The 15,000-nt window shown below is 42.1% G+C and overlaps 1 protein-coding gene across 6 annotated transcripts in view; it reads right to left on the reverse strand.

The window, feature by feature from the left end:
* Positions 1 to 15,000, reverse strand: part of LOC118385595 (GTPase-activating Rap/Ran-GAP domain-like protein 3) — a 180,329-nt gene that overhangs the window by 63,552 nt on the left and 101,777 nt on the right. For all 6 annotated transcript variants that reach the window (XM_052521533.1, XM_052521529.1, XM_052521531.1 and 3 more), the window contains exons 4-7: positions 9,420 to 9,519; positions 5,752 to 5,870; positions 5,206 to 5,270; positions 1,529 to 1,592 (exon numbers count right to left, since the gene is read on the reverse strand). In XM_052521533.1, coding sequence (XP_052377493.1) covers positions 1,529 to 1,592; positions 5,206 to 5,270; positions 5,752 to 5,870; positions 9,420 to 9,519 — 348 coding nt within the window. The remainder of the gene's footprint in view (positions 1 to 1,528; positions 1,593 to 5,205; positions 5,271 to 5,751; positions 5,871 to 9,419; positions 9,520 to 15,000) is intronic.

Raw genomic sequence — 15,000 nt, forward strand, 5'->3', positions numbered from 1 at the left:
AAGAGCTTCCAATACCTTTCAGAGAGTTTATTTCTGTGATCAAAGCCGTTCCCAGTGGTCTAACTACACTTATGAAAACTCATCTTCATTTTGGGAACGATCACAAAGTTTATCCAGAACTCAGATTGGAAGGCGTGGGCTTACTTGAGAAATCTTGTGGTAATACATATACTGTATAAGACAAATTCTTCATTCACAAAACCAACTTACACAGAGAGCATGCTTATTCCTGACATTGTCTGGTAAAACGCATGGTTAAGACCTTACAAATACTGTATAACAACGTTAAGGAAGTGCACTTCAACATTTTGCACAAGATACAGTGGGGCAATTGAAATAAACTTTTGTTATTGACCAAATACTTATTTTCCACCATAATTTGCAAATAAATTCATAAAAAATCCTACAATGTGATTTTCAGGTTTTTTTTTCTCATTTTGTCTGTCATAGTTGAAGTGTACCTAAAAATTACAGGCCTCTCTCATCTTTTTAAGTGGGAGAACTTGCACAATTGGTGGCTGACTAAATACTTTTTTGCCCCACTGTATATACATGTAATTCTATGATTTCCAAATTTGTGGTTATTGATGATATCTGCATTTTCTGTGAAAAAGAAGGTGAGAATCTGTCTCACTTGTTCTTTGAATGTAAATGTGTGTCAGCATTTTGGGAAAACCTTGCAAAGTACTTATTTCCCATTATGAACACTGCCTATAATTTTAACATAAAAGATATAATACGTTACTATGATAACAAAACCACTGAAATTATTGTTCTTTTTTAAATTCTTGTTGCCAAATACTTTATACACAAACAAAAATTCCAAAATTCTATACTAAAATTACCAATTTTTCTGATTTAATTTAATTATCTCATTAAAAACACTAACCTTAGTGAATAACAACAAGAATAATATCTTCATGAATCACATTATAATAAGATATTTTCAGAGTGAATATAATTGCAGTTAAATTGTTTCTTTTTATTTATCTTTTTTGGTATGTTTAAGCATTGTTAATACATGTGTTTGGTTTGCTAGACATGTTTGATGTAGCTGATGTAAATTGATTTTTGTATTATGAATAAAATACATTTATAATTTTAAAAACATTTTTAAAAAACGATCCAACGTGAATATGAATTACAAAGCCTCTGGCCATCCTAAGAAAGGACATGTTGCTTAAAGTATGGGGCCGATACCATACAAATAGAATTAGAACATGACTATTGTATATCATTATAATGTGGGTAGTTTGGGTCCTGGATGCTGATTGGCTGAAAGCTGTGGTATATCAGACAATATATCACCGGTATGATGCAAAAGTACTTGTTTACTGTTCTAATTATGTTGTTAACCAGTTTATAATAGCAATAAGGCACCTCTGGGTTTGTGGTATATGGCCAATATACCAAGGTGAAGGGCTGTATGCAAGCACTCTGTGTTGTGCCTATGCCGTTATCATATTGGCCATATACCACACCTCCTCGGGCCTTATTACTTATATCTCTGTGGCTGATGTAATCTCACCTTCTGTATCTCTGGGTTGAGAATCTCCCTCGGGCCCTTCTCAAACCTGTCCAGGTTCATCGCACTGGAGGAGAGGAGGGGTGGGAGAGGGAGGGAGGGAAAGGAGGGGAGAGAGGGAGAAGAGGGAGGAGAGGAGAGGAGAGAGGGGCTAAAAAGTCAAGTTTACATGCAGTAACATGTTTCAATCCATTCTTATCTTAAAGCAGAATGTTCCTGTTTCTCATTGCTCATTAAGCAGTAACAGGACATGAAAAAGACTTGACCAAAAGCTCCAAAACAAATACGTTGTTATAGAAACGGACTCTGTATAGTTATGTAGGTCTATACGTTGTTATAGAAACGGACTCTGTATAGTTATGTAGGTCTATACGTTGTTATAGAAACGGACTCTGTATAGTTATGTAGGTCTATACGTTGTTATAGAAACGGACACACTCTGTATAGTTATGTAGGTCTATACGTTGTTATAGAAACGGACTCTGTATAGTTATGTAGGTCTATACGTTGTTATAGAAACGGACTCTGTATAGTTATGTAGGTCTATACGTTGTTATAGAAACGGACTCTGTATAGTTATGTAGGTCTATACGTTGTTATAGAAACGGACTCTGTATAGTTATGTAGGTCTATACGTTGTTATAGAAACGGACTCTGTATAGTTATGTAGGTCTATACGTTGTTATAGAAACGGAACCAGTATAGTTATGTAGGTCTATACGTTGTTATAGAAACAGACTCTGTATAGTTATGTAGGTCTATACGTTGTTTTAGAAACGGACTCTGTATAGTTATGTAGGTCTATACGTTGTTATAGAAACGGACTCTGTATAGTTATGTAGGTCTATACGTTGTTATAGAAACGGACTCTGTATAGTTATGTAGGTCTATACGTTGTTATAGAAACGGACTCTGTATAGTTATGTAGGTCTATACGTTGTTATAGAAACGGACACACTCTGTATAGTTATGTAGGTCTATACGTTGTTATAGAAACGGACTCTGTATAGTTATGTAGGTCTATACGTTGTTTTAGAAACGGACTCTGTATAGTTATGTAGGTCTATACGTTGTTATAGAAACGGAACCAGTATAGTTATGTAGGTCTATACGTTGTTATAGAAACGGACTCTGTGTAGTTATGTAGGTCTATACGTTGTTATAGAAACGGACTCTGTATAGTTATGTAGGTCTATACGTTGTTATAGAAACGGACACACTCTGTATAGTTATGTAGGTCTATACGTTGTTATAGAAACGGACTCTGTATAGTTATGTAGGTCTATACGTTGTTTTAGAAACGGACTCTGTATAGTTATGTAGGTCTATACGTTGTTATAGAAACGGAACCAGTATAGTTATGTAGGTCTATACGTTGTTATAGAAACGGACTCTGTGTAGTTATGTAGGTCTATACGTTGTTATAGAAACGGACTCTGTATAGTTATGTAGGTCTATAGGTTGTTATAGAAACAGACTCTGTATAGTTATGTAGGTCTATACGTTGTTATAGAAACGGACTCTGTATAGTTATGTAGGTCTATACGTTGTTATAGAAACAGACTCTGTATAGTTATGTAGGTCTATACGTTGTTATAGAAACAGACTCTGTATAGTTATGTAGGTCTATACGTTGTTATAGAAACGGACTCTGTATAGTTATGTAGGTCTATACGTTGTTATAGAAACGGACTCTGTATAGTTATGTAGGTCTATACGTTGTTATAGAAACGGACTCTGTATAGTTATGTAGGTCTATAGGTTGTTATAGAAACAGACTCTGTATAGTTATGTAGGTCTATACGTTGTTATAGAAACGGACTCTGTATAGTTATGTAGGTCTATACGTTGTTATAGAAACAGACTCTGTATAGTTATGTAGGTCTATACGTTGTTATAGAAACGGACTCTGTATAGTTATGTAGGTCTATACGTTGTTATAGAAACGGACTCTGTATAGTTATGTAGGTCTATACGTTGTTATAGAAACGGACTCTGTATAGTTATGTAGGTCTATACGTTGTTATAGAAACGGACTCTGTATAGTTATGTAGGTCTATACGTTGTTATAGAAACGGACTCTGTATAGTTATGTAGGTCTATACGTTTTTATAGAAACGGACTCTGTATAGTTATGTAGGTCTATACGTTGTTATAGAAACGGACTCTGTATAGTTATGTAGGTCTATACGTTGTTATAGAAACGGACTCTGTATAGTTATGTAGGTCTATACGTTGTTATAGAAACGGACTCTGTATAGTTATGTAGGTCTATACGTTGTTATAGAAACGGACTCAGTATAGTTATGTAGGTCTATACGTTGTTTTAAAAACGGACTCTGTATAGTTATGTAGGTCTATACGTTGTTATAGAAACGGACTCTGTATAGTTATGTAGGTCTATACGTTGTTATAGAAACGGACTCTGTATAGTTATGTAGGTCTATACGTTGTTATAGAAACGGACTCTGTATAGTTATGTAGGTCTATACGTTGTTATAGAAACGGACTCTGTATAGTTATGTAGGTCTATACGTTGTTATAGAAACGGAACCAGTATAGTTATGTAGGTCTATACGTTGTTATAGAAACAGACTCTGTATAGTTATGTAGGTCTATACGTTGTTATAGAAACGGACTCTGTATAGTTATGTAGGTCTATACGTTGTTATAGAAACGGACTCTGTGTAGTTATGTAGGTCTATACGTTGTTATAGAAACGGACTCTGTATAGTTATGTAGGTCTATACGTTGTTTTAGAAACGGACACACTCTGTATAGTTATGTAGGTCTATACGTTGTTATAGAAACGGACTCTGTATAGTTATGTAGGTCTATACGTTGTTATAGAAACGGACTCTGTATAGTTATGTAGGTCTATACGTTGTTATAGAAACGGACTCTGTATAGTTATGTAGGTCTATACGTTGTTATAGAAACGGACTCTGTATAGTTATGTAGGTCTATACGTTGTTTTAGAAACGGACTCTGTATAGTTATGTAGGTCTATACGAACCAAGATGTTTCTTCTACTAGCTGTGCTGCACAGGCTGTGTACTATAGGGACACGCCCGACCCAGTGATGTACTGGGAAGTACGCAATACCCTCTGAAGTGCCTTACGGTCAGATGCCGAGCAGTTGCCGTACCAGGAAATGATGCAACTAGTCAGGATGCTGTCGATGGTGCAGCTGTAGAACCTTTTGAGGATCTGAGGACCCATGCCAAATATATATATTTTCAGTCTCCTGAGGGGGAAAAGGTTCTGTCGTGCCCTCTTCACGACTGTCTTGGTGTGCTTGGACATTGATAGTTTGTTGGTGATGTGGACACCAAGCTCTCAACCTGCTCCACTACAGCCCCGTCGATGAGAATGGGGGCGTGCTCGGTCCTCCTTTTCCTGTAGTCCACATTCATCTCCTTTGTCTTGATCACGTTGAGGGAGAGGTTGTTGTCCTGTCACCACACGGCCAGGTCTCTGACCTCCCTATAGGCTGTCTCGTTGTTGTCGGTGATTAGCCCTATCACTGTTGGGTCATCAGCAAACTTAATGATGGTGTTGGAGACATGCCTGGCCGTGCAGTCATGAGTGAACAGGGAGTACAGGAGGGGACTTAGCACGCACCCGTGTGGAGCTCCATCAGCAGTTATTGAATAACATCCTGAGCAGTGCTTGCTTACCTTAAGATGGACTTGACTGATAGTGTTTTAGTGGGGCTGTATGGCAGACTGATCTTCAGAGTTCCCTGGGGGGAAGAGAAGAGATGCAATTATCTCAGGACCGGATGAGGAGAGAAAGTATTCATCATCTATCTGAACAGAAGGCAGAGAGAGGGCCATCCTAATCAGGTGTGGTGGTGTGGTGCTTGAATCTGAAACAGGAGCTCAGTGAGGAAGCTAGTTAACTCTTCTGAATGACTCACACCCCTCTATCTCGCTGCCAAGCGCGGGCGCAAACACACACACACACACCTCACATCTGAACCCCCTAACTCCCCCACCCCGCACACAGAAGCTATGACTCATGGATAAAGTTGCCCATAGACACTGATCTAAGGTCTATACAGTATATGCATGATATGCACATTTCACCTTAATGATCAAGGTTTGGCATTGGGAAAGGTTGAGCAGATCTGTTTCTAATGCCAACTTGCACAGATACCAATTTTTAAGGTTAGGATTTTGTAAGAGCTGATCCTAGATCTGTGCATAAAGTCAGTGACTTACTGTCTTCCTCCAGAGGATGGCTCTATACTGAGGGACCCGTTGATTGTTCTGGTCAGACAGAACCACAGACAGGTAGAAGGGGTTCTTGTCTGCATCCGTACCAATGTAATTCTGGTGGACTGGGGGGAGAAAACACACACACACACTGTCACACACCGCCAGACACTATACTGTGTAGGACCCTTCGGTAGTGTTCACTAGGCATGAAAAGGAAGAAAACGTTCCGAATCAGAGTGAAACGAGGACGCACTATCCAAACTAAAAAGACATTTTAGGTTTATTGTTCTGTTGCACAACTTTTAACTTTTCGGCAACAGTGTGCTCTCCGATCACGTGACGCATCGTAACACCTGTATGCTACCGGCAGGTACTTTTTTTCCCTCTCCCTTTTTAGACTTCACAGTGACTGCTGTTAAAAATTGCAATACAGTAATGAGAGATCTGTATTTAAATATGCATATTTGACCTATTAGTCATTTAGCAGATGCTCTTATCCAGAGTAACTTACAGGTAGCGCATTCATCTTCAGATAGCTATGTGACTCGTTTCAGGAAACTAGGCATATGTCGCACATGACTACTTTACAAGAGAGCCATTTGAGCGTAAACTTAAAAAATATATACATAATGTTTTGGCAGAAAATTTTATGTGCCTTAATATCAAACTTGTGTGCCATTTGGAAAAATGAATACAATTGTTAAATTGTGAGTGTAGTTGGTTTAGTCACAGAGTAAGTCACCTTCCCGCTAGCCATGATTGGCTGAGATAATGCTGGATGGATGAGTTCGAATTGGTCTGCCATTGGTCTGTCAGCTTCTGCACGCTGACACGGTCGCTAGTAGGACAGTGTTCCCTGCGACACATTGGTTCGGCTGGCTTCCGGGTTAAGCGAGCAGTGTGTCAAGAAGCAGTGCAGCTTGGCAGGGTCATGTTTCGGAGGATGCATGGCTCTCGACCTTTGCCTCTGCCAAGTCCATACGGGAGTTGCAGCGATGGGACAACACTCATTTCCAATTGGATATCACGAAAATTGGGGAGAAAAATGGCAACAAAAATAAAACAAGAATAATAATTCTACTCCACTATGGAAGTAACCATTTCAATAGAATGTTATGATGTCACTGCAACAACTGTAGATAGATGGAGTTGATAAATTCGCTCTGGCTATCTACTCCGATTTCAGAGCACTCTCGTCTGAGTGTGCCAGAGAGCAGAATAACTGGTGAATTTACAAACGCTCAACACCCGTTGAATATGGCCGTTGTCAATAAAAGTCGGTAAAAAAAAAGAAATAAATCGCTGCCAGCAGCACGGTTAGTCACCAACGCTCTGGATAACATAAAACAACTTAACCAGCTCTGCTAGCGTGAGTAAAATGTAAGTGAGCTGTTCTCTCATTTGTGTCTGGAAGTAGCTAGCAAGCTAGCCAATGTTAGCCAGTTAGCTTGGGTGCTTGACTGCTGTTGTTGGGACAGAACACTCGAATCAACCCTACTCCTCAGCCAGAGCATCCAGTGTGCGCTCTGAACGCTCTGAAAACGAAACGCTCTGAATCTGACAAAGCTCTGAGTTCACGAATGCCCAGAGCACTCCAGATTAAATTTACGAACACACCGGTAGTATACACCAGCCTTAAGTCTTGACATCTTTGGTTGTTTAGTATACGGCCTGATGTGAATCATTAAAGAAATGAGTGGGGTTAAGGCTTAAGAGGGTTTGAACGATGTTGAATGGGTGGAGACAAAGAAGAGCTCTCCAGTAGGTGTACCAAAACATTCAAGGTCCATTTTCTCAAAAAGCGAGGTTACAAGTTGATCAACTTTCAAAGCAGAATTACTTTCCCATTGTTCCTCAACTGTAGTGTATGATATAACATTTTCTAGTTCTGAGTCTCTACTCTACTTCAATTAAAAAAAAAACACAATTTCTAATTTTGCTACATAAGACCGAATCGAGCCAGTTGTGAAAAATTGGTGGATATAGAGTTTTGGAACGAAAAGAGTTCATAAGAGTTCATTACAGTGTCTGTTAATTTCTGTCAGGAATTAGTTGTTGCCACCACAGTGAGGCCTAGTGTATCCTATATGGAATGTTGAGTAGCGTGTGTTCTGCTTGAATATATGTGTGTGAGTGTGTACATGTATGCTTGTTTTTGTGCGTGTGTGAGACAGACATAACAAAACCCTTAGACAACACCAATCGGCATTCAGCTCCCTCTCTGTCCGGTTGACACGGCAACATATTCAGACATAACACTGACCAGACCCAACAAACCTAATTAAAAACGAGAACTCTGCTCTCCATCTCTTTTTCTCTCTCTCCATCCCTTTATCTTCCTCTCTCTCCTTGACTCTATCCATGTCCCTTTATCTTCCTCTCTCTCACTCTCCTCTCTCTCCTTGACTCTACCCATGTCCCTTTATCTTCCTCTCTCTCCTTGACTCTATCCATGTCCCTTTATCTTCCTCTCTCACTCTCCTCTCTCTCCTTGACTCTATCCATGTCCCTTTATCTTCCTCCCTCTCACTCTCCTCTCTCTCCTTGACTATGCATGTCCCTTTATCTTCCTCTCTCTCACTCTCCTCTCTCTCCTTGACTCTATCCATGTCCCTTTATCTTCCTCTCTCTCACTCTCCTCTCTCTCCTTGACTCTATCCATGTCCCTTTATCTTCCTCTCTCACTCTCCTCTCTCTCCTTGACTCTATCCATGTCCCTTTATCTTCCTCTCTCACTCTCCTCTCTCTCCTTGACTCTATCCATGTCCCTTTATCTTCCTCCCTCTCACTCTCCTCTCTCTCCTTGACTCTATGCATGTCCCTTTATCTTCCTCTCTCTCACTCTCCTCTCTCTCCTTGACTCTATCCATGTCCCTTTATCTTCCTCTCTCTCACTCTCCTCTCTCTCCTTGACTCTATCCATGTCCCTTTATCTTCCTCTCTCTCACTCTCCTCTCTCTCCTTGACTCTATCCATGTCCCTTTATCTTCCTCTCTCTCCTTGACTCTATCCATGTCCCTTTATCTTCCTCTCTCTCACACTCCTCTCTCTCCTTGACTCTATCCATGTCCCTTTATCTTCCTCTCTCTCCTTGACTCTATTCATGTCCCTTTATCTTCCTCTCTCTCACTCTCCTCTCTCTCCGTCCCTTTCTTTCCTTCAGTCCCTCTATGGGCCTGGGGACTTGTTTTCTTGTGCTTGAATAACCCGCACACATGCACGTACGCACACACCTGTCCGAAGAAGCGAGGGCTCTGAAGAAGGAAGATGGAAGGAGGAGGAGGGTAAACGCATTTTTAACGACCTCACGACTAGGCTCTCCGGAGGCTGCTGGTGTTGACTATGGAGCCAGTCAGATGTTAATGTTGTTAACCCCCTGCGTGTGTGTGTGTGTGTGTGTGTGTGTGTGTGTGTGTGTGTGTGTGTGTGTGTGCTTGTGTGTTTTTGGTTTTACAAACCTTGTGGGGACCATGAGTCCACACAAGGATAGTAAAAAAAGGAAAGTGGGGGCACAAGGGAAAAAAATATTTTAGGCTTAGGGGTCAAAAATATTTTAGGCTTAGGGGTAAGGGTTAGAATTAGGTTAGGCGTGTGTGTGTGTGTGTGTGTGTGTGTGTGTGTGTGTGTGTGTGTGTGTGTGTGCGTGTGGAGAGTTGTGGAGCAGAACGGACCTTTTCCCAGGAAGTATTTGAAGAACCATCTGGTGTGGTATTCTGGGTTCTCCAAATGGACATCGGTTCTTCTCCAGATTCCCGGGGTGTAGTCCATTGGCTACACACACACATACGCGCGCACACACAAATGTACGCACACCCACACAGAGACACACTCTGGGTTAGTGAAACGCACACACATGCACGTACGCATATTTCCCGTCAGCATAAATGGTCACAGAATGACTCTGTAACCAGGGGTCACACATACATTGATCTACAGACTGACCTTCAAAACACACACGCATCATTGTTTAGTCTGGCCACAGAAGAAGAGTTCCTTTGTCATCAGTAGATCCCCCTGCCAATATTAACATTAAGCCCTCTGCCCCCTGATCGATGCACCTCCTCCTCATTCAGTGGATTCATCCTATTGAAGCTAAGCCTCACAGACACCCACAGACCACACACACACGTATGTACACAAAAGCACACTACACACACACACATCATTGACCAACTGTCAAGTGGCTTCACTGACATTTTCAACCTCTCCCTATCTGAGTCTGTAATACCAAAATGTTTCAAGCAGACCACCATAGTCCCTGTGTCCAAGAACACTAAGATAACCTGCCTAAATGACTACCGACCCGTAGCGCTCACGTCTGTAGCCATTTATGTGCTTTGAAAGGTTAGTCATGGCTCACATCAACACCATTATCCCAGAAACCCTAGACCCAGTCCAATCTGCATACCGCCCCAACAGATCCACAGACGATGCAGTCTCTATTGCCCTCCACACTGCCCTTTCCCACCTGGACAAAAGGAACACCTATGTGTCACGTCTCCTACCGAAGGTGGCTCCCCTTCCTGTTCGGGTGGCGCTCGGCGGTCGTCGTCACCGGCCTACTAGCTGCCACTGATCCCTTTTTCCCCTTTCTGTTTATTGGTGTCACCTGTTTTGTGTGTAGGCTGATTAGTCGGGCCAGTTAGCCAGTAGGCCCGCCTGCTCTTTGTGCTGGATTGTTCCGTGTTGCTCTGAGCACGTTTGATGTGGGCGTGTTTCATTCGTGGGATTTTCTCCGGACTGTTTGAGTCCCCGTGTTTGGGGCATTTATTTTGTGTTTCGCCACCCCGGCTTATGTTCGTAGTGTGTGTGCAATAAATAGCACTACCCTGTTCTCTGTTCTTCCTGCGCCTGACTTCGCACCCACTACGCCCAGAGCGTTACACTATGTGAGAATGCTATTCATTGACTACAGCTCAGCGTTCAACACCACAGTGCCCTCAAAGCTCATCACCCTTGAACAAAACACCACTAAACACTAAACTAAAAACCACGACGAGACAGTCTATAGGGAGGAGGTCAGAGACCTGGCCGTGTGGTGCCAGGACAACAACGTCTCCTCCACGTGATCAAGACAAAGGAGATGATTGTGGACCACAGGAAAAGGAGGACAGAGCACGCCCCCATTCTCTTCGACGGGGCTGTAGTGGAACAGGTTGAGAGCTTCACGTTTTGGCATGGGCCCTCAGATCCTTAAAACGTTCTACAGCTGCACCATCGAGAGCATCCTGACTGGTTACATCACTGCCTGGTATGGCAACTGACTGGAAGGCGCTACAGAGGGTAATGCGTATGTCCCAGTACATCACTGGGGCCAAGCTTCCTGTCATCCAGGACCTCTATACCAGGCGGTGTCAGAGGAAGGCCCTAAAAATTGTCAAAGACTCCAGCCACCCTAGTCATAGACTGTTCTTACTGCTACCGCATGGGAAGCGGTACCCAAGCGCTAAGTCTGGGATCAAGAGGCTTCTAAATAGCTTCCACCACCAAGGCATAGGACTCCTAAACATCTGATCAAATGGCTACCCAGACTATTTGCATTGCCCCCCCATCTATTTTACACTGTTGCTACTCTCTGTTATTATCTATGCATAGTCACTTTAACTCTACCTACATATACATATTACCTCAATTACCTCGACTAACCAGTGCCCCCACACATTGACTCTGTACCGGTACCCCCTGTATATAGCCCCCACACATTGACTCTGTACCGGTACCTCATGTATATAGTGTCGGGTTCACCTAGGGGTCATGATAAGGGCTGTAGCAAAATGTTTGATGATTTAGAATAATTGATTATGCTTATGTTGTATTAATAGAAGGGGAGGGGTTATAAGACCCTCCTTACATTTATAGGGTTCTAGACAACAGATTAACAATATATATATTCATTATAGAGGTTTAGAATTTTTCCACAGTGGTTTTCTAGTTCTCTCTCTCTCCTCTCTCCCTCTCTCTCTCTCCTCTCTCTCTCTCCCCTCTGTCTCTCTCCTCTCTCTCTCTCCTCTCTCCTCTCTCTCTCTCCTCTCTCTCCTCTCTCTCTCTTCTCTCTCTCTCCTCTCTCTCTCTGTCTCTTATAAAGAGACCCCTCTGAGAAATGTGTGACTGAGACAGAACTCTGCAGGGGGTGTAGGAGACAAGACTAGTCAAATATTCCACAATAAATCTAATTTGTGGAGTGCACATGTACTGCTAAGTTTTTAGATAACACTAAAAACCTTGTTTATATAGCTTTGTAGGCATGGTTTTGGTCTCAGGAATAAAAAGGTAATGACGTAGGTAGTGACATCACCAGGGCTGGACTTAGAGTTTAACAAAACAACTTGAGACCTTTTCTTTGATGCAGAACTTACTCGGAAACATGCGTGCTATGTTCCTGTCTGTCAACTTCTGTCTGCAACTGCATTAAATAAAGGTTTTTGAATGATTTAATGAAACATCTTGTCATAATGCTAATTTCACCAATGATTGACAAGGAACAAGGAAACGAACACTAAACTAAAACAATAACCTCGCTATTGTTATTGTACTGCTGCTCTTTAATTATTTGTTACTTTTATCTCTTATTATTTTGGGGGTGTTTTTCTTAAAAACTGAATTGTTGGTTGAGGGCTTGTAAGCATTTCACTGTAACACCTGTTGTTCCTGCTTTCTTGGGCGGCAGCGTAGCCTAGTGGTTAGAGCGTTGGACTAGTAACCGGAAGGTTGCGAGTTCAAACCCCCGAGCTGACAAGGTACAAATCTGTCGTTCTGCCCCTGAACAGGCAGTTAAGCCACTGTTCCTAGGCCGTCATTGAAAATAAGAATGTGTGGTTAAATTAAGGTAAAATAAATAAATAAATTGTGTCAAAAGAGAGGAGGACCAAAATGCAGCGTGGTTATCTCGATACATTTTTAATAAAGATAATAACGAACAATACAAACCGAAACAGCCTGGTGCAAACAAACACAAAGACAGGAACAATCACCCACGAAACACACAAAGAATATGGCTGCCTAAATATGTTTCCCAATCAGAGACAACGATAAACACCTGCCTCTGATTGAGAACCACTCCAGGCAGCCATAGACTATACTAGACAACCCCACTAACCACAATCCCATGAACCTACAAAAACCCCAAGACAAAACACACCACATAAAATAACCCCATGTCACACCCTAGCCTGAACAAAAATAATAAAGAAAACACAAAATACTAAGACCAAGGCAGTTGCATTCGGCACAAGTGACAAATAACATTTGATTTGAACCCCAGATAAAAGAGGACAGTGAAATCCCAATTCTACTAGGTTGTTATTAACCATCTTGCCCAAAACACCAGACGACACTGAATGTACAAATCATTATGAACACTACTTTTTCCATGACATGGACTGACCAGGTGGATCCAGGCTTTGATCCCTTACTGATATGACCTGTTAAATCCACTTCAATCAGTGTAGCTGACGGGAAGGAGGTTAAAGAAGGATTTTAAATGTGTTTGTGGATGTGTGCCATACAGAGGGTGAATGGACAAGACAAAATATTTAAGTGCCTTTGAAGGAGGGGAGGTAGTAGGTGCTAGGTTTGTGTGTGTCAAGAACTGCAACGCTGCTGGGTTTTTCACGCTCAACAGTTTCCCGTGTGTATCTAGAATGGTCCACCACCCAAAGGACATCCAGCCAACTTGACACAACTGTGGGAAGCATTGGAGTGAACATGGGCCCAGCATCTCTGTGAAATCCCCATGAAACTCTTTCGACACCTTGTTGAGTCCATGCCCAAGAGTCCGGAATTATTGGATTATTGGTAAAGATTAGCAAAAGAAAGACTGTATGAAGTAAATAATACAAATACTGACCTAAAATGCTAAAAAATATATACAAATTATATTATTTTATACTAGGAGAAAGAGGTAAGTTGAGCCATGTTTTACATTCAGCATCACTCATCAAGGGAAATATAGTATTATTTCTAATACCAGACCGTGCTTCTACACCTGCATCGCTTGCTGTTTGGGGTTTTAGGCTGGGTTTCTGTACAGCACTTTGAGATATCAGTAGTAAATACATTTGATTTGATTAATAAAGATATCTACCTGTATTTCAGGATGTCAAAACCACTGTTGGTGTGCATGGCTAAGTACCTCTATTTTCCTGTCATATGACCACAGTACTGGTCCTCCATGGGAATCAAACCCACAACCCTGGCGTTGCAAGCACCATGCTCTACAACCTGAGCCACACGGGACTATACTGTATATCTACACTATATATACAAAAGTTTAAATCAAATTAGCGGATTCGGATATTTCAGCCACACCCATTGCTGACAGGTACAGTATATACAATAGAGCACACCGCCATGCAATCTCCATAGACAAACATTGGCAGTAGAATGGCCTTACTGAAGAGCTAAGTGACTTTCAACGTGGCACCGTCATAGGATGCCACCTTCCAAGAAGTGAGTCAGTCAAATTTCTGCCCTGCTAGAGCTGCCCCAATCAACTGTAAGTGCTGTTATTGTGAAGTGGAAACGTCTAGGAGCAACAACGGCTCAGCACGAAGTGGTCGGCTACGGAACCTGACAGAATGGGACCGCCGAGTGCTGAAGAGTTCCAAACTGCCTCTGGAAGCAACATCAGCACAAGAACTGTTAGTCGGGAGCTTCCTGAAATGGGTTTCCATGGCCGAGCAAGCCTAAGATCACCATGTGGAATGCCAAGAGTCGGCTGTAGGGGTGTAAAACTCGCTGCCATTGGACACTGGGGCAGTGGAAATGCGTTCTCTGGAGTGATGACTCACCATCATGCCAACTGTAAAGTTTGGTGGAGGAGGAATAATGGTCTGGGGCTGTTTCTCATGGTTCGGGCTAAGCCCCTTGGTTCCAGTGAAGGGAAATCATAACACTACAGCATTCAATGACATTCTAGACAATTCTGTGTTTCCAACTTTGTGGCAACAGTTTGGGGAAGGCCCTTTTCTGTTTCAGCATGACAATGTCCCTCTGCACAAAGCGAGGTCCATACAGAAATGGTTTGTCAGGATTGGTGTGGAAGAACTTGACTGGCCTGCAGAGAGCCCTGATCTCAACCCCATCGAACACCTTTGGGATGAACTGGAACACTGACTGCGAGCCAGGCCTAAATAGCACAACATCAGTGCCCGACCTCACTAATGCTCTTGTGGCTGAATGGAAGCAAGTCCCGCAGCAATGTTCCAACATCTAGTGGAAAGCCTTCCCAGAAGAGTGGAGGCTGTTATAGCA

Source organism: Oncorhynchus keta, chromosome 6 (genome assembly GCF_023373465.1).
Source record: "Oncorhynchus keta strain PuntledgeMale-10-30-2019 chromosome 6, Oket_V2, whole genome shotgun sequence".
Taxonomy (NCBI): Eukaryota; Metazoa; Chordata; class Actinopteri; order Salmoniformes; family Salmonidae; genus Oncorhynchus; species Oncorhynchus keta.